Source organism: Oncorhynchus kisutch, unplaced genomic scaffold, assembly GCF_002021735.2.
Source record: "Oncorhynchus kisutch isolate 150728-3 unplaced genomic scaffold, Okis_V2 scaffold2212, whole genome shotgun sequence".
NCBI classification, from domain to species: domain Eukaryota; kingdom Metazoa; phylum Chordata; class Actinopteri; order Salmoniformes; family Salmonidae; genus Oncorhynchus; species Oncorhynchus kisutch.
This window is the reverse complement of record NW_022264157.1, coordinates 1-19065: the sequence shown is the minus strand read 5'-3', so window position 1 is coordinate 19065 and position 19065 is coordinate 1. Positions and strand designations below refer to the sequence as shown.

At 41.1% G+C, this 19065-nt stretch overlaps 2 protein-coding genes across 2 annotated transcripts; both read right to left on the bottom strand.

Moving 5' to 3' along the window:
• Positions 1 to 686: 686 nt before the first annotated feature.
• Positions 687 to 5691, bottom strand: LOC116369545 (gastrula zinc finger protein XlCGF26.1-like). Its single transcript, XM_031819500.1, has 2 exons — positions 5442 to 5691; positions 687 to 2421 (listed from the first exon to the last, which is right to left on the bottom strand). Exons 1-2 carry the CDS (start codon positions 5605 to 5607, stop codon positions 740 to 742), a joined length of 1848 nt encoding a protein of 615 aa, XP_031675360.1. The 5' UTR covers positions 5608 to 5691; the 3' UTR covers positions 687 to 739.
• A 5306-nt stretch (positions 5692 to 10997) lies between these two features.
• LOC116369546 (gastrula zinc finger protein XlCGF57.1-like) lies at positions 10998 to 16673 on the bottom strand. The gene is made up of 2 exons (XM_031819502.1): positions 16399 to 16673; positions 10998 to 15107 (listed from the first exon to the last, which is right to left on the bottom strand). Exons 1-2 carry the CDS (start codon positions 16562 to 16564, stop codon positions 13855 to 13857), a joined length of 1419 nt encoding a protein of 472 aa, XP_031675362.1. The 5' UTR covers positions 16565 to 16673; the 3' UTR covers positions 10998 to 13854.
• Between the last annotated feature and the right edge of the window lie 2392 nt (positions 16674 to 19065).

Here is a 19065-nt window from a genome sequence, read left to right as displayed (position 1 = left end):
GCTAATGTCTGGCAATTGAGTACTTTTTCCACACCACTGCATGTACATATTACCTCAACTAACCTGTACCCCCTGTATATAGCCTCCTTACTGTTCTTTTATTTTCGATATTTTATCAAATAAAGAAAATAGCTAATTTAGTAAATAATTTCCTACCTGTTGTAGTCGGCACATGTGACAAATAACATTTGATTTGATACTGAGGCACAAACATACTTAGTTGTCAAGTCAACTTATCTGACAGTGCTGCTGTGAACTAGAGCAAAACAGGAGATGTATAAACAATGAAGGATATCATTGATGCAATTTCAATGTTGTTTGAGTTGCTTTGTGTTTCACCAAATTAGCTTGAGATGATTTTACTGCAACACTTCATCCAAGTTACTTGACATAGGAGTTTCAAAGAGCTGTCAGTCAAGGCGAGCTCATGAAAATCGCCATGCTATGTTGCGGTCTTAGGTCTCTATTTATGTAGTGTTGTGTTGTCTCTTGTCATGATGTGTGTTTTGTCCAATATTTTTATTTAATTTATTTAGTATTTTTAATCCCAGGCCCTGTCCCTGCAGGAGGCCTTTAGGTATCATTTCATTGTAAATAGGAATTTGTTCTTAACTGACTTGCCAAGTTAAATAAAGGTTAAATGAAGAAAAAAATAAAAAATAATAATATTCTGCGTGTACTCAGAATATTGTCCACATCCTGACTTTTTATTCTCATCTTGTGACTAAATAGATCTTTGTCATAATGTTATTTCTTTCAGCTTATCCTGTTTTCCTCCTTTGTGGATGTTTTTAACATGCGTCTGTAAGTTAGACTTTTGATTGAAGCTTTTCCCACAATCAGCACAGCTAAATGGTTTCTCTCCTGTGTGAGTCAGTTTATGGCTCCTAAGGTTCCCCTTCTGATTGAAGCTTTTCCCACAGTCAGCACAGCTAAATGGTTTCTCTGCTGTGTGAGTCTGGATATGTAAAGATAGTTTCCATTTCTGATTGAAGCTTTTTCCACAGTCAGCACAGCTAAATGGTTTCTCTCCTGTGTGAGTAAGTATATGCTTCTTTAGGGACCCCTTCTGATTGAAGCTTTTTCCACAGTCAGCACAGCTAAATGGTTTCTCTCCTGTGTGAGTAAGTATATGCTTCTTTAGGGACCCCTTCTGATTGAAGCTTTTTCCACAGTCAGCACAGCTAAATGGTTTCTCTCCTGTGTGAGTAAGTATATGATTCTTTAGGGACCCCTTCTGATTGAATCTTTTCCCACAGTCAGCACAGCTAAAAGGTTTATCTCCTGTGTGAGTAAGTGTATGCTTATTTAGGGACCCCTTCTGATTGAATCTTTTCCCACAGTCAGCACAGCTAAACGGTTTATCTCCTGTGTGAGTAAGTGTATGCTTATTTAGGGACCCCTTCTGATTGAAGCTTTTCCCGCAGTCTCCACAGCTAATTGATTTCTCCCCTGTGTGAATCCTCATGTGCTTGGACAGATCTCCTTTAAGTTTGAAAGTCTTGCAACAAACAGGGCTGGTGCAGGGTTTCCTACCGTGACAGAGTCGGACATGGGCCGTCACTTTACAGGTGGAATTGTAGCGTTTTCTGCAGAAGCTGCATTCGATGAGTCTCTCCTTGAAGAGAGTCGCATGACTCTTCAGGTCAGCTTTCAGAGCAAACATTTCACCACAGCCACGGCAGTGGTGAGGTTTTTTAGACGTGGGGCTGGGTTTGGAATAGTGTTCCCCCATTGATAGGTTTGGATCCAATGGAGGGCTGGGATCCAATGGTGGGCTGGGATCCAATGGCGGGCTGGGATCCAATGGCGGGCTGGGATCCAATGGAGGGCTGGGATCCAATGGAGGGCTGGGATCCAATGGTGGGCTGGGATCCAATGGTGGGCTGGGATCCAATGGTGGGCTGGGATCCAATGGTGGGCTGGGATCCAATGGTGGGCTGGGATCCAATGGCGGGCTGGGATCCAATAGCGGGCTGGGATCCAATGGCGTGCTGCTGTCAAGTGCTGCTGGGTCGCTGCTTAAGGTTGAGCTTTGGCTGGGTAGATTGTTTTGATTATCTTGAGGGTCACATGGAATGTAGAGACCCTTAAGGTGGGTCACAGTAACAAAAGGTGTGAGTTCCACTTGTTTAGGGTCACGCTCTCTGTTCTCCACATTTTGGGTTTGGGGAAGAGTCAAGGACTGAAGTGGGTCCTCCTGATCACATTCACTTTTCACACAGGAAGGAGTGAATTTGAACTCTATGATATCAGCCTCTAGCCCTTGAAGCTGCTCTTCCTCCTGACTGGTCCTGAGTTCCTCCTGTTCCTCTTTAATCTGTGGAAGTTCTGGGTTCTCCTGCCCCAGACTGGGGCTCCACTCCTGCTCACAGTGCTGCTGCTCAGGGAGAACCTCAAAGACAGAGAGTTGCAGAGATTCTGAAGGAAAGGAGAGAGGAGCAGAGGTTATCTATACAGCTTTTAGACATCAGGGTTGGGGTCAATTAGAAGTTAAAGCTAGAATCCTTAGTTTAGAATCCCTAACCACCATACTACCCTAACCACCATACTGCTCATCCATAACTGGCATCCAGTTTGTCTTCTTAATAATGGCTATAAGATATTAGCCTTACTACTTGCAAAACTAATTGAAGTCCTGGATGCAGGAGAGACTTTGGCAAAGTGGGTGGGGTTATATCCTTCCTGTTTGGCCCTGTCAAGGGGTGTCCTCGGATGGGGCCACAGTGTCTCCTGACCCCTCCTGTCTCAGCCTCCAGTATTTATGCTGCAGTAGTTTGTGTCGGGGGCTGGGGTCAGTTTGTTATATCTGGAGTACTTCTCCTGTCCTATTCGGTGACCTGTGTGAATCTAAGTGTGCGTTCTCTAATTCTCTCCTTCTCTCTTTCTTTCTCTCTCTCGGAGGACCTGAGCCCTAGGACCATGCCCCAGGACTACCTGACATGATGACTCCTTGCTGTCCCCAGTCCACCTGACCGTGCTGCTGCTCCAGTTTCAACTGTTCTGCCTTATTATTATTCGACCATGCTGGTCATTTATGAACATTTGAACATCTTGGCCATGTTCTGTTATAATCTCCACCCGGCACAGCCAGAAGAGGACTGGCCACCCCACATAGCCTGGTTCCTCTCTAGGTTTCTTCCTAGGTTTTGGCCTTTCTAGGGAGTTTTTCCTAGCCACTGTGCTTCTACACCTGCATTGCTTGCTGTTTGGGGGTTTAGGCTGAGTTTCTGTACAGCACTTTGAGATATCAGCTGATGTACGAAGGGCTATATAAATAAATTTGATTTGATGCAGTCATTGATGAAACACAGTCTGGCTTTATGAGGAACATACATATTTCTAACGATATCAGACTAGTACTAGACATACTTGACTACTCAGACCTAATAACCAAGGATAGCTTCATATTCTACCCTACCAAGCAAAAAGACAGTAACTGCTAATTTGTTCGAAAATTAGTTAATGTCTTTTTTGCTACATTAAACACATGCTTAATAATGTGGACAAGTATCCTGCCTCTATTGTATTGTGTTTTGGACAAAATGGGGGTCATATTAGCAGTAACTGCATAAAGTTACTGTGAAACAAGGTAAATAAAAGCCATTTTTCTCAGTTCCACGCTATGAGTGTAACAGATGTGAAACGCTAGCTTAGTTAGCAGTAGTTCGCGCTAAATAGCGTTTCAATCGGTGACGCCACTTGCTCTGAGACCTTGAAGTAGTAGTTCCCCTTGCTCTGCAAGGGCCGCGGCTTTTGTGGAGCGATGGGTAACGATGCTTCGTGGGTGACTGTTGTTGATGTGTGCAGAGGGTCCCTGGTTCACGCCCGGGTATGGGCGAGGGGACAGTCTAAAGTTATACTGTTACATGAGCAGTTACTGCCTTTCTGCTTGGTAGGACAGTATTGTTTTTCCATTTTTCATAAAGCATTTGACACAGAGCAGCAGTTCCTCTTCCACTCCCTTGAAATGTGGCATTAGAGATTTTTTATGTAAGGCTTTTAAGACTATAGGAATGGTAACAGCTCTATCAAACTGAAACATGGCATCTCACCTAGATTTGAGTTATTTGTTTATTATTAATCAACTTCTTACAAATTCTTTAAATAATAGTCCTGTACAAGGTATTTCCATAGCTGGTAAAAGCATTATTTAACCCAACTGTCTGACGATACTTTTTCTGAAATATGCTAGTCAGATTCCCATATCGATCAATGTGATAGAATCATTTTCCGAAGCATCACGTCTATGTCTTAACATTAAGAAATGTGAACTCATGGCTGTCAAAGATTTTATGACAACCTTATATTATGGTATTCCAGTGAAAGAATAACTTACATATTTAGGCATAACCATTAATAAGGATCAGAAGTCTAGAGGCTTATTACATTTGAACCCTCTTATTAAAAACCCCCAGAAGAAGCTAAAATCAATGGCTACAGAGGGACTTCTCTTTAAAAGTCCTAATAACCAAGGCTGAGGGTATCTCTAGGCTAACATATGTCGCTCTATATTATTACGGTAAAATAAGCAGAGAGAGACCAGAAGCTTTTCAACTTTCTATTTAGAAACCGTACCCATTACATTAGGAAAACTGTTGTAATAAACACTTCTGAGTATGGTGGATTGGAATTTTCTGGACTTTACTACTTTTAGTAGTAAAACAATTCCTAAGAAGACCCACTTGTATGTAGAACTTTATTCCTCATCATGTCTTCTCTACTTTTGGTCACCTTAACTTCATGTTGGTTTGCAATTATAATATTGACAAAGTTCCAGTGAAACTCTGCTTTTCATCGGCGGGTTTTCTTGTCATGATCCTTAATTTATAAGCTGAATTTTTTTCCACACAGATATTATATATGGAATAATCAGGACACATTGTATAAAAACACTTATTTGTTTGTAGAATATTGGTTCCAAAAAGAATATCCTATTGGTGAGCCAACTTGTAGATGCAGAGGGTCTTTCACTTAATTTTAAGAAATTCTTATCACTCTATCCCTGTGACACCATAATATTCCGTAAATTCAAATTAACAGTGCATTTGCTTAAACATTCTGGCTTGTACATCTTGTGAGAGGAAATGTTCCTAACAAACGTAGCTATAGCATCTCATCAGAGGTGTGTAATCAGCAGCAAAGTAACAAAGTATAATGTATTAGGCAAGGTTGGGTCAATTAGAAGTAAATTCAAGTGAACCAACATTCGAATTCAATTATTGAACAACTAGAATATTTATTCAATCTCAAACTGAAGATAATAAGCTAGTATTTATTTAAAAAAAAAAAACATTTAAAAGTACAACTTCAAATCACTTCCTGGTTCGTGACGATGTTTTCCTCCATTAATAAAACATATTGAAATGCAGCTCGCTTAAAACCTAAACAGTTTATTTATTGAGTTATCTACCTAGCCATCACTAGATCTACATACGAACCTATTCTACATAGTTTTATCTCCGGTGTGATCCGCAGCAGTCTCCGTAGCCGATCATTCTCCTCCTGGTACTCCGCTACCGTTTCTTCAACTGCACCGAAAATCTCCACAGCTGCCGCGGTTAAACGCTCATTTAAAAACACACGAAACGACTGTAGTTTAGACATGTTTCAGTCGACTGAGAGTTGAAGAAAGAACGATGGTGACAAACACACTCCTAGTTTTATTTCCGTATTTTATTTTTCTGTTTTTAGAAGCGGGTGGAGAGCCCTTAAACACAACACAGCGCCACAATGTGGGTGGGGGGGTTTAATACAAGTTACAGATAAATTACAATGGAAATGGATAACTACGTGTGGAAACACGAAACAGTTAAATTGAGTAATAGCGTTGTTATTAGTGTATGCTTGGGACTAATGGGACAGCGTTAGGGTTATATAACTTTTTTGTTTTTATTAATACATACTTTATCTGAAACCGAAAGCTGGGTTAACTGGATGTTTAAAGAATAGCTCTGTTGCCATAGGAGAACAGGTGTGTGTGTGTGTTTGTCTGTAGCCAGCTGTGTAGCATGACGCTAAACATTTGACTGTCAACAGCAGGACTCAAGTGTTCAGCCCTGTTTCCATGACTAATGTACCAGGTTTATAATCCACAGTTTTCATCCCTGTTTCCTTCACTAATGTACCAGGTTTATAATCCACTGTGTTCAGTCCTGTTTCCATGACTAATGTACCGGGTTTATAATCCACAGTGTTCATCCCTGTTTCCTTCACTAATGTACCAGGTTTATAATCCACTGTGTTCAGCCCTGTTTCCATGACTAATGTACCAGGTTTATAATCCACAGTGTTCATCCCTGTTTCTTCACGAATGTACCAGGTTTATAATCCACCGTGTTCATCCCTGTTTCCATCACTAATGTACCAGGTTTATAATCCACAGTGTTCATCCCTGTTTCCATCACTAATGTACCAGGTTTATAATCCACAGTGTTCTGCCCTGTTTCCATGATCTATGTACAATGCTTATCATCCACAGTGTTCATCCCTGTTTCCATGATTTATGTACCAGGGTTATCATCCACAGTGTTCATCCCTGTTTCCATGACTAATGTACCAGGCTTATAATCCACAGTGTTCAGCCCTGTTTCCATCACTAATGTACCAGGATTATAATCCACAGTGTCCGGGCCTGTTTCCATGATTTATGTACCAGGGTTATCATCCACGGTGTTCATCCCGGTTTCCATGATTTATGTACCAGGGTTATCATCCACAGTGTTCAGCCCATTTTCCATGATTTATGTACCAATGTTATCATCCACAGTGTTCAGCCCCTTTTCCATGATTTATGTACCAATGTTATCATCCACAGTGTTCAGCCATGTTTCCATGATTTATGTACCAGGGTTATCATCCACAGAGGTGTAAAAAGGAGCTAAGACAAAACAAGGACAACACAATGATGACGTGAGTCACAACAGAAAAGTGCGTCTTAGTGGGAGGACTGCAAGGGCAACCAAACCACGTCATTATATAATTACATTACATTCATCCATGGATATTTTTGTTTATTGAAAGGTAGCATTCATTTCAAGGCTCCTTGGAGTATAAGTGGAACACATTGAAATTCTGACTGATGTGAAATTGGCATCTACTCAAAGAGGATCGAGAAACAGAAGACACTTTTCTACTCTCTGTCGTCACCACTTGGGTCATTTGTTTCGTTGTGAGTAAAGTATTGACGGCAATGTGCTGCCGTACAGTCAGTCGCACAACAAGACAAATCAGCACAGCAGGACAGCATTCAGTTGTACTAAAGTTTTTTTAAACTAACCATTATTCTATATGTGGTTGTACTCCTGTTTTTCCTAGTATCCCTGTGAAAAGGTGGTCTGGTAACAGTATAGCTTCCTCCACGGTCCTTTTCCCCCATACTGGACTCCAATCAGTGATCCGCTGCTTGCAAACATGTGACCGCTCTCCTTGACAACGTACCAACTGTTGAGTATGGAAAAATATCTACTTCGATAGTTCCATTGGTGACATTTCAAGCTTGCTGTGGAATGAGTTTTCGATATGATTTTAACTCCGTTACACTCACCCCTTCTAAACTCGCTACACACAGAGAGAGATTAGAAATACAATTCACATTCTCACTTCTCATGCTGTTGTAGCCTACTGAAAGGATCCACATTAGTGTAATAAATCCACTTCATTGGCCAGCTAGCCGACAGTGGTGTAAAGTACTTAAGTAGTACTTCAAAGTATTTTTACTGAAGTCGTATTTTGGGGTATCTGTACTTTACTATTTATGTTTTTGACAACTTTTACTTTTTACTCAATAAATGTTCTCTCTTACCCAAAAGTAGTTGTTACATTTTGAATGCTTAGCACGACAGAGAAATGGTCCATGTTTGCAATTTGTAATATGATATCTGAGTGAGACTAACTAATAAAATCAATGTGGGCCCCCCGGTTGGTAATTCGACCACTAGACTAGAAAATGTTAGCTGACATGGGCTAATTGAGTGACTATCAGTGACTGACATAAGAGACAACTGTTTCTGCTCAACCAAATGTCCACATTGCACCTTGTGTTTTGTACTATCCTAACTCACAAATGTAAGTTGAAACCCAGACAGTTAAAAGTATAATAATACAAATCATATTTTATGGGGGTGGGAATTGATCCTAGGGCCTTCAAAAGGTGGGCCCATCCCTGTGCTAGAATATCTAGCTTCCTGTCAGCATGCTCCATGGTGCACCTTGGATGGAACCACTTACTAGGGAGAATAGGGTACTCTTGGTCCACTCAGTGTTCCCTCTTCGCAAAATATATCTGACATTTATTTTTTTATAAATAATTATATACATGCGAAGACAACTACCCAACTACCAAAAGGAAAAAAGGCTGCCTAAGTATGATTCCCAATCAGAGACAACGATAGACAGCTGTCCCTGATTGAGAACCATACCGGGCCAAAACCTAGAAACAAACAACATAGAATGCCCACCCCGAATTACACCCTGACCTAACCAAATAGAGAAATAAAACGGCGCTCTAAGGTCAGGGCGTGACATGGGCGGATGGTGAAGTAGACATACTTGGTATTCACATCTCAAAAAATATAAATTTACTTACCACAATCAATTTCAATAGAAAGTTAACAAAAATAGATAAGATTCTGCAACCATGGAGAGGCAAATACTTCTGTTTATGGAAAATTCACATTGATTAACTCTTTGGTCCCACCACAGTTGACTTACTTACTAATGAGGCTGCCTACTCCAGACAACTTGTTTTTAAAATCCTATGAGCAAAATATATCATTTTATTTCGAAAGCTAAGCCATACAAAATGAAACGTGCCTATTTATATAATGAACATGAGTTTGTGGGGCTAAAATGGTTACATATTAAAGCTTTAAACCGCTCATTAAAGGATTCACTCATACATCAATTCTACTTCAACCCAAAATGGTTCTCCAGTAGATTAAGTCAATTTGTTTAAAAAAGTAGCCTTTTTGCCTTCATGCAGATTACAACTTCTAATTTCCGACTAATTTAAAATGAAATTAAAGTATCACCCTTTCTTAAACAAGCCATACAAAGTGGGTTCAAATTCCAGAAAAGATAGAACATATATTACAACAAATTTTATGGTTAAACTCAAATATACTGATTAATAAAAAACATTCTTTAAATATTATATTTATTAATATTATGAATAGAAACAGAGGAGTTATGTCACATATGCAGCTATTGAAAATATATAGGAATGTCTGCTCTATCCAAACATACAACCAACTGATTGACGCATTACCACAAAAATGGAGGAGACAAGTGGAAGAGGGAGAAGGTAGGGCACTTGTTTGTCTGCCATATAGTAAAGATACAAATGGGCTGGAAAGAATTGGCATAAACAGAAAAATATACCCGTTTTATTTGAGGACACAAATGTTGACAGCTGCGCCATACAGGCTGCAAAATAAATGGGAAGTGCTTGGGTCATTTGCCGTCAATAAATTGCAATGAAGTGGAACGACATTTATTGGATATTTCTAACTTTTTTAACAAATCATAAACAGAAAAATTGGGCGTGCAAAATTATTCAGCCCCTTTACTTTCAGTGCAGCAAACTCTCTCCAGAAGTTCAGTGAGGATCTCTGAATGATCCAATGTTGACCTAAATGACTAATGATGATAAATACAATCCACCTGTGTGTAATCAAGTCTCCGTATAAATGCACCTGCACTGTGATAGTCTCAGAGGTCAGTTAAAAGCGCAGAGAGCATCATGAAGAACAAGGAACACACCAGGCAGGTCCGAGATACTGTTGTGAAGGAGTTTAAAGCCGGATTTGGATACAAAAAGATTTCCCAAGCTTTAAACATCCCAAGGAGCACTGTGCAAGCGATAATAAAGTATCAGACCACTGAAAATCTTCCAAGACCTGGCCGTCCCTCTAAACTTTCAGCTCATACAAGGAGAAGACTGATCAGAGATGCAGCCAAGAGGCCCATGATCTCTCTGGATGAACTGCAGAGATCCACAGCTGAGGTGGGAGACTCTGTCCATAGGACAACAATCAGTCGTATATTGCACAAATCTGGCCTTTATGGAAGAGTGGCAAGAAGAAAGCCATTTCTTAAAGATATCCATAAAAAGTGTTGTTCAAAGTTTGCCACAAGCCACCTGGGAGACACACCAAACATGTGGAAGAAGGTGCTCTGGTCAGATGAAACCAAAATTGAACTTTTTGGCAACAATGCAAAACGTTATGTTTGGCGTAAAAGCAACACAGCTCATCACCCTGACCACACCATCCCCACTGTCAAACATGGTGGTGGCAGCATCATGGTTTGGGCCTGCTTTTCTTCAGCAGGGACAGGGAAGATGGTTAAAATTGATGGGAAGATGGATGGAGCCAAATACAGGACCATTCTGGAAGAAAACCTGATGGAGTCTGCAAAAGACCTGAGACTGGGATGGAGATTTGTCTTCCAACAAGACAATGATCCAAAACATAAAGCAAAATCTACAATGGAATGGTTCAAAAATAAACATATCCAGGTGTTAGAATGGCCAAGTCAAAGTCCAGACCTGAATCCAATCGAGAATCTGTGGAAAGAACTGAAAACTGCTGTTCACAAATGCTCTCCATCCAATCTCACTGAGCTCGAGCTGTTTTGCAAGGAGGAATGGGAAAAAATGTCAGTCTCTCGATGTGCAACACTGATAGAGACATACCCCAAGCGACTTACAGCTGTAATTGCAGCAAAAGGTGGCGCTACAAAGTATTAACTTAAGGGGGCTGAATAATTTTGCACGCCCAATTTTTCAGTTTTTGATTTGTTAGAAAAGTTTGAAATATCCAATAAATGTCATTCAACTTCATGATTGTGTCCCACTTGTTGTTGATTCTTCACAAAAAAATAGTTTTATATCTTTATGTTTGAAGCCTGAAATGTGGCAAAAGGTCGCAAAGTTCAAGGGGGCCGAATACTTTCGCAAGGCACTGTATATGGGGCATACAATAATCTCAACTCTGTAGATTTGGCTGCAGAGACAGACTCCGTACATCATTTATTTTGGTATTGCCCCTATGTAGCTTGTCTCTGGTCACAGGTTCAGGAATGGTAAAAAAAAACAACAACATTCATTTAAAATGAACCTTACAAATAGCAGTGTTGGGCAATTTGGAAAGCCACAGTCAGTCAAATAATATTACTGGTAGTAAAAGTTGACATCTCTGGCTCACAATCTGTGGATACTATACGATTAGAAAGGTTCAAAATGTATATAAAACATCACAGCACAATTCAAAAATATATGGCACATGTAAACCAAACGACGGTGGTCTATGGCGATAGGCTGAGAGTGGCTGAGGGTGGGAGTAAGGAGTCTATGTTCAGTCATGTATTATTCTGTAATTACTGTATGTGCAGTCGTGGCCAAAAGTGTTGAGAATTACATATATTAATTTTCACAAAGTCTGCTACCTCAGTTTGGATGATGGCAATTTGCATATACTCCAGAATGTTATGAAGAGTGATCATTTGCCATGCAAATGAACTGAATCCCCCAAAAACATTTCCACTGCATTTCAGCCCTGCCACAAAAGGACCAGCTGACATCATGTCAATGATTCTCTCGTTAACACAGGTGTGAGTGTTGACAAGGACAAGGCCAGAGATCACTCTGTCATGCTGATTGAGTTCGAATAACAGACTGGAAGCTTCAAAAGGAGGGTGGTGCTTGGAATTATTGTTCTTCCTCTGTCATCCATGGTTACCTGCAAGGAAACACGTGTCTTCATCATTGCTTTGATATTCTTCAAAAGGTACAGGGATTGGACTGCTGAGGACTGGGGTAGAGTCATTTTCTCTGATGAATCCCCTTTCCGATTGTTTGGGGCATCCGGAAAAAAGCTTGTCCGGCGAAGACATGGTGAACGCTACCATCAGTCCTGTGTCATGCCAACAGTAAAGCATCCTGATACCATTCATGTGTGGGGTTGCTTCTCAGCCAAGGGAGTGGGCTCACTCACAATTTTGCCTAAGAACACAGCCATGAATAAAGAATGGTACCAACACATCCTCCGAGAGCAACTTCTCCCAGGAACAGTTTGGCGACGAACAATGTATTTTCCAGCATGATGGAGCACCTTGCCATAAGGCAAAATTGATAAGTGACTCAGGGACCAAAACATAAATATTTTGGGTCCATGGCCAGGAAACTCCAGACCTTAAACCCATTGAGAACTTGTGGTCAATCCTCAAGAGGCGGGTGGACAAACAAAAACCCACAAATTCTGACAAACTCCAAGCATTAATTACGCAAGAATGGGCTGCCATCAGTCAGGATGTGGCCCAGAAGTTAATTGACAGCATGCCAGGGCGGATTGCAGAGGCCTTGAAAAAGAAGGGTCAACACTGCAAATATTGACTCTTTACATCAACTTCATGTAATTGTCAATAAAAGGCTTTGACACTTATGAAATGCTTGTAATTATACTTCAGTATTCCATAGTAACATCTGACAAAAATATCTAAAGACACTGAAGCAGCAAACTTTGCGAAATTAATATTTGTGTCATTCTCAAACCTTTTGGCCGACTGTACAGTACCAGACCTACTAATTCCTGCGGGTTTTATTTGTTCTATTTTATACGTTGTAGAATAATAGTGAAGACATCAAAACTATGAACTAACACATATGGAATCATGTAGTAACCAAAAAAAGTGTTAAACAAATCAAAATATATTTTATATCTGAGATTCTTCAAAGTAGCCCCCCTTTTGCCTTGATCACAGCATTGCACACTTTTGTAGCAGAAAAACTGTAAAAAAAACATGGGTTAATAAAAAAAAAAGTAAATGTTACTTATTTAATGAATAACATAACTTCCATGTAAACAATGAGTCGTTGGGACCTCCCAGGATGTCACAAAATGGTCGCCTAAAGTCGTCAGGACGTTGTGTCATGGTTCCCTAGAGGATCTGTCTAATTCCTGGCTGGTCTCGAGGACGTTTTTAAGGAATTATTGGGATGTTGTGTCATGGTCCCTAAAGGTTCATGGGACGTTGTGCCATGCTCTCTCCTGGAGGTTTTTGTCTAGTTCCCGGTTTGTTCCGAGGACGTTACCCGATGCTCATAAAGAAATGCCCAATCCCCCCCCCCCCCAAAAAAAATGGTTTACCCAGGGCACACGCACCCTAGTTTCATTACACATCACCCTTTGTTACTGTTGCCAAGCCCATCAAGGCCCTGATTGGTGAACCACTGATCCAGTCACAGCTCTTTGTCTTTTGGCAATGCTAGGGACAGCCACCCCTACACAAACCGTGCTTTTAACAGTGTTTTACACCCACATATTTGAGAATGTTCCCCTAGGCGGTTTCCACCCAGTTACCTAACCCTGAACCTTAGAGGCTGCTGCCCTATATACATAGACATGAATTCACTGGCCACTTGCATAATGGAACACTAGTCACTTTAATAATATTTACATACTGCTTTACTCATCTCATATGTATATAATATATTCTGTTCTACTGTATTTTAGTCAATGCCACTCTGACATGGCTCGTCCTAATATTTATATATTCCTTAATTCCATTATTTTACTTTTTGGTTTGTGTGTATTCCTGCTGTGCCACAAAATCTGTAGAATTTCAGAAGTTCCCTGCTCATTCATTACCTATAATACATCTATGCACGTAACAAAACAATGCCATCTGCACTAATATTTTAGTCATCAGTTAATCTGACCATTCTCTCAGACTTCATTTACTTATTCCAGCTATGTTTGTCTGAGCGTGTAACTCAGAATCGTCCACATCCTGACTTTTTAAGTTCATCTTGTGACTAAATAGATCTTTGTCATAATGTTCTTTCTTTCAGTTTTAATCCTGTTTTCCTCCTTTGTGTATTTTTTTCACATGCGTCAGTAAGTTAGACTTTTGAGTGAAGCTTTTCCCGCAATCATTACAGCTAAATGGTTTCTCTCCTGTGTGAGTGAGTTTATGGTTTCTTAGGTTCCCCTTCTGATTGAAGCTTTTCCCACAGTCACCACAGCTAAATGGTTTCTCTCCTGTGTGAGTCAGTTTATGCTTCTTTAGGGACCCCTTCTGATTAAAGCTTTTCCCACAGTTATCACAGCTAAATGGTTTCCCTCCTGTGTGAGTCCGTTTATGGATCCGTAGGTTCCCCTCCTGATTGAAGCTTTTCCCACAGTCTCCACAGCTAAATGGTTTCTCTCCTGTGTGAGTCAGCATATGGCTCCTTAGGTTCCACTTATGAATGAAGCTTTTCCCACAGTCTCCACAGCTAAATGATTTATTTCCTGTGTGAGTCAACATATGGTTCTTTAGGTTCCCCTTCAAATTAAAGCTTTTCCCACAGTCTCCACAGCTAAATGGTTTCTCTCCCACTCCTGTGTGAATCCTCATGTGCTTGGACAGATATCCTTTGAGTTTGAAGGTCTTGGCACAAACAGGGCAGGTGCAGGGTCTCCCACTGTGACAGAGGCGGATATGGGCCTTTAGTTTACAGGTGGAGGTGCAGCGTTTTCTGCAGAAACTGCATTCACGGAGTCTCTTCTTGTAGAGAGTCATATGCCTCTGCAGGTCAGCTTTCAGAGCAAAGTTTTCACCACATTCACAGCAGTGGTGAGTTTTTCTAGACGTGCTGGAAGAATGTTCCGCCATCGATGGGCTGGGATCCAACGATGGGCTGCTGTCAAGTGCCGCTGGGTCGCTGCTTAAGGTGGAGCTGTGGCTGGAGGCATTGTTTTGATTATCTGGAGGGTCACAGGGAATGTTGAGACCCTTAAGGTGGGTCACAGTAACAAAAGGTGTGAGAACCACTTGTTTAGGATCACTCTCTCTGTTCTCCACAGTCTGGGTTTGGGGAGAAGTGAAGGACTGAAATGGGTCCTCCTGGTCACATTCACTTTTCACACAGGAAGGAGTGATTTTGAAATCAGCCTCCAGCCCTTGAAGCTGGTCTTCCTCCTGACTGGTCCTGAGTTCCTCCTGTTCCTCTTTAATCTGTGGAAGCTCTGGGTTCTCCTGCCCCAGACTGGGGCTCCACTCCTGCTCACAGTGCTGCTGCTCAGGGAGAACCTCCTCCTCAGAGACAGAGAGCTGCAGGGAGTCTGGAGGAAAGGAGCGAGGAGCAAAGGTTATCTATAGAGCCTTTAGACAGTCGTCACTAGCTGGCACAGCCACAGTCATAAACCCACCTATTTCTAAAATGCATCTTCTTAAAGCAGAACTGAACTCAAGAACCAATTTCTCTAATTGAAAACAGCATGTGACCAGGAACTCTGCCAGAGCACGTGGATAGTTAAAGGCCATGAGCAGTCAGAAGTATGTGTTTCATGAAATTGGATGATATTTGAAGGAAACCAGATTAAAGTATGATGACCAAAGTGTGAAAATGACTGTTGCTTCTACATTGATAAAGTTTGATCATAAAGTTACTGGTCCCCTCCCCCATGTCAAACACTTGGACTCATTATTAAGGGGACAAGGTGACATCACTTAATTTTAATGTGTGCTAACATAATATTCTCTTCTCTTTAAATAAGTACTGCATTGTCACAAACATCGGAGAAGTCGTGTTTGCAGAGGGGCGTGGTTTATATAGCTGGTCATGGCTCACATCAACACCAAACCCTAGACCCACACCAATTTGCATACCGCCCCAACAAATCCATGGGTTGGGAGTAAAAGCTGTTAGGAAGCCTTTTGGACCTAGATTTGGTACTCCAGTACCGCTTGCTGTGCATTAACAGACAGAACAGTCTATGACTAGGGTGGCTGAAGTCTGACAATTTTTAGGGCCTTCCTCTGACACCGTCTGGTATAGAGGTCCTGGATGGCAGGAAGCTTGGCCCCGAAGCAGTTGCCATACCAGGCAGTAATGCAACCAGTCAGGATGCTCTCGATGGTCCAGCTGTAGAACCTTTTGAGGATCTGAGGACAATTACAAAATATGTTCAGTCTCCTGAGGTGGAATAGGCTTTGTCGTGCCCTCTTCACAACTGTTTTAGTGTGTTTGGACCATGATATCTATGCATACTCACTTTAACTCTATCTACATGTACATATTACCTCAATTACCTCGACTAACATGTGCCCCCCACACTGACTCTGTACCGGTACCCCTGTATATAGCCTCGCTACAGTTACAAATAAAATTGTGGTGACACCAGATCTGAACAGATTTTCTGATCAACCCCCCCCCCTACCTTTTTAAGATATATGTGACCAACAGATGGATATCTGCATTCCCGTTAATGTGAAATCCATAGATTAGGGCACAATGAATTTATTTCAATTGATTAATTCCTTATGTTAACTGTAACTTAGTAAAATGTTAGAAATTGTTAAATGTATTTATATTTTTGTTCAGCGTAGCCATCTGAAGATCTACATACGAACCTATCCTACATAGTTTTATCTCCGGTGTGATCCGCAGCAGTCTCCGTAACCGATCATTCTCCTCGTGGTACTCCGCTACCGTTTCTTCAACTGCCCCGAAAATCTCCACAGCTGCCGCCGTTAAACGCTCATTTAAAAACACACGAAACGACTGGAGTTTAGACATGTTTTAGTCGACTGAAAGTTGGGTATTCAGCATGTATGTTTTCGCGGACGAGGACAAACAAACCCAAACAAACTCTCCCTACCGTTTTACTTCCGTATTGTTTTGTTCTGTTTTTGTCAGCGGGAAACGAGACCAGAAACAAATCACAGCGCCCCCATGGTGATCGGGTTTTACTACAGGCTACAGACCAATGATACTGGGAATAGATGCTGTAGCTCAGGGATTCTTGAAAGACGGGACAAACTCCACCTTTTTCACACAAATATTTTTCTTCATATAAACAACATTTGAAATATACATTTTGATGAACCAGATATACATTTAAAAAATTAGGATGTTTTCTGAAAATGCAACTAAGTGGATTTATTGTCAACTCCATCTAACCCCATAAAAGGAAGTTCATGTTTACATTTATTGTCCAACAACTGTTTAAAGTCCTTGATTGTGTCATTCTAACATTAGATTATTCAAATATGTAATACAAATCTCCAAACGTTTTGTTTTATTTAATAGTACTATATCAGGGATGGTTAACTGGTGACCCAGCCTTTTGAAGGCCCTCAGATCAATTTCCGTAAGCAGTTAAATCATTAAAAAAAATTCAGTTGGGGTCTCCACTAATTGTTGGGCGTTATAATATCTAATGTAATGTAGTAAAATACACAAGGTGCAATATTGAAATGTAGTTGTGCATCAGCAGTTTCTCTCTTGATATATCAGCCACTGACAGTCACTCAATTATCTTATGTCAGCTAACATTTTTTAGACTGGTAAATTAGTTTAACGGCTTAGCTATCTAAACTTAGTAATCATGATCGAATTACCGGACGGCGGGCATTTTGGCATGTCTTTCTAGATTCAGAACTTAAAACAACATTTATAGTTATACATCAACCCCTTAAGATGTCCTTTTGCTGCAGTAGGATGTGATGCAGACACCTCTTAATCAGAGGGACACTGAGGAGCAAACATGTGTTTAGTTTATTTACTCAACATGCATTAGTCTAGAAGCCTGTATGTATAGAATGAAATAAGTCCTCTTTCTGGGAACATTTAAGCAGATACCTCATCTACACCTCTTTCTATTGTATTAATGTATACTCCTTCACATTGGGATAAATCTGGATAACATACATGTTTGTACTTTGACACTCCTGGTGTTGACAACCAAATAATTTTACAGTCACCCTTGACCCCGCAGTACACAACATCTATTCGATGACATCCCCTTATGGTCAGTCATGTCTGGTCCTGTTTAGCTGTAATACAGTGTGTGTGTTAAGTAATGGGTAACATGTCCAACAGAGCCATCTAGTGGGGAGAAAGGAGAAATGTCAGCACTGAGTTCATTAGCAGTGCCACTGTCAGACTTGTGACATGACCTGAAAAGGCAGTATTTTCCTCTAAAAAGCCCCGGAGAGTGTTGAGAGACTGAGTACACGCTCATAGACTCACATCTATTGGTTGGTGGAGGACAATACGATGATACCTCTCCTAGGGACCTGCTCTCCATGCTTCAGGATTAAAGTTTCTCTGGTCTCTGATCTATTCTATTGGTAACCTGCTGTTTCTCTCCACAGTGCTCTCTGCTACTCTCTGGTCTAGTTACTTTACATCTGTCTGGAGGGAGAAATAGATGTCACAGAATCAGTTTATGGTCCCTAGGCTCCCCTTCTGATTAAAACTTTCCCACAGTCATGGTTTCTCTCCTGTGTGAGTCAGCATATGTAAAGATAAGGTCCGTTTATAACTGAAACATTTCCCACAGTCATGATTTCTCTCCTGTGTGAGTCAGCATATGTAAAGATAAGGTCCGTTTATAACTGAAAACATTTCCCACAGTCATGATTTCTCTCCTGTGTGAGTCACCATATGTAAAGATAGGTCGTTTATAAGAAACATTTCCCACATCACACACTTAATGGTTTCTCTCCTGTATGAGTCCGTATATGCGAGGTTAGGGTCCTTTTGACTAAAACTCTTCCCGCAGAAGCCTCACCACAGCTAAATGGTTTCTCTCCTGTGTGAGTCACCATGTGCATTGTTATGTTGCTTGCAAAGCAAAGCTTATCCCACAGTGACCACACTAAATTATTTCTCCCCTGTGTGAATCCTCATGTGCTTGGATCAGATCTCCTTTGAGTTTGAAAGTCTTGCCATAATAGAAAGGTGCAGAGTTTCCACTTTGACAGAAGCGGACATGGGCCTTCAGCTTACAGGTGGAGTTGTATCGGTTTTCTGCAGAAGTAGAGAGTCACATGACTCTTCAGGTCAGCTTTCAGAGCAAACATTTCACCACAGTCACGGCAGTGGTGAGTTTTTCTAGACGTGCTGGTTTTGAAACAATGTTCCGCCATCCAATGGGCTTGGGATCCAATGGTGGGCTGGGATCCAATGGTGGCTGGGATCCAATGGAGGGCTGGGATCCAATGGTGGGCTGGATCCAATGGGGGCTGGGATCCAATGGAAGGCTGGGATCCAATGGGAAGGCTGGGATCCAA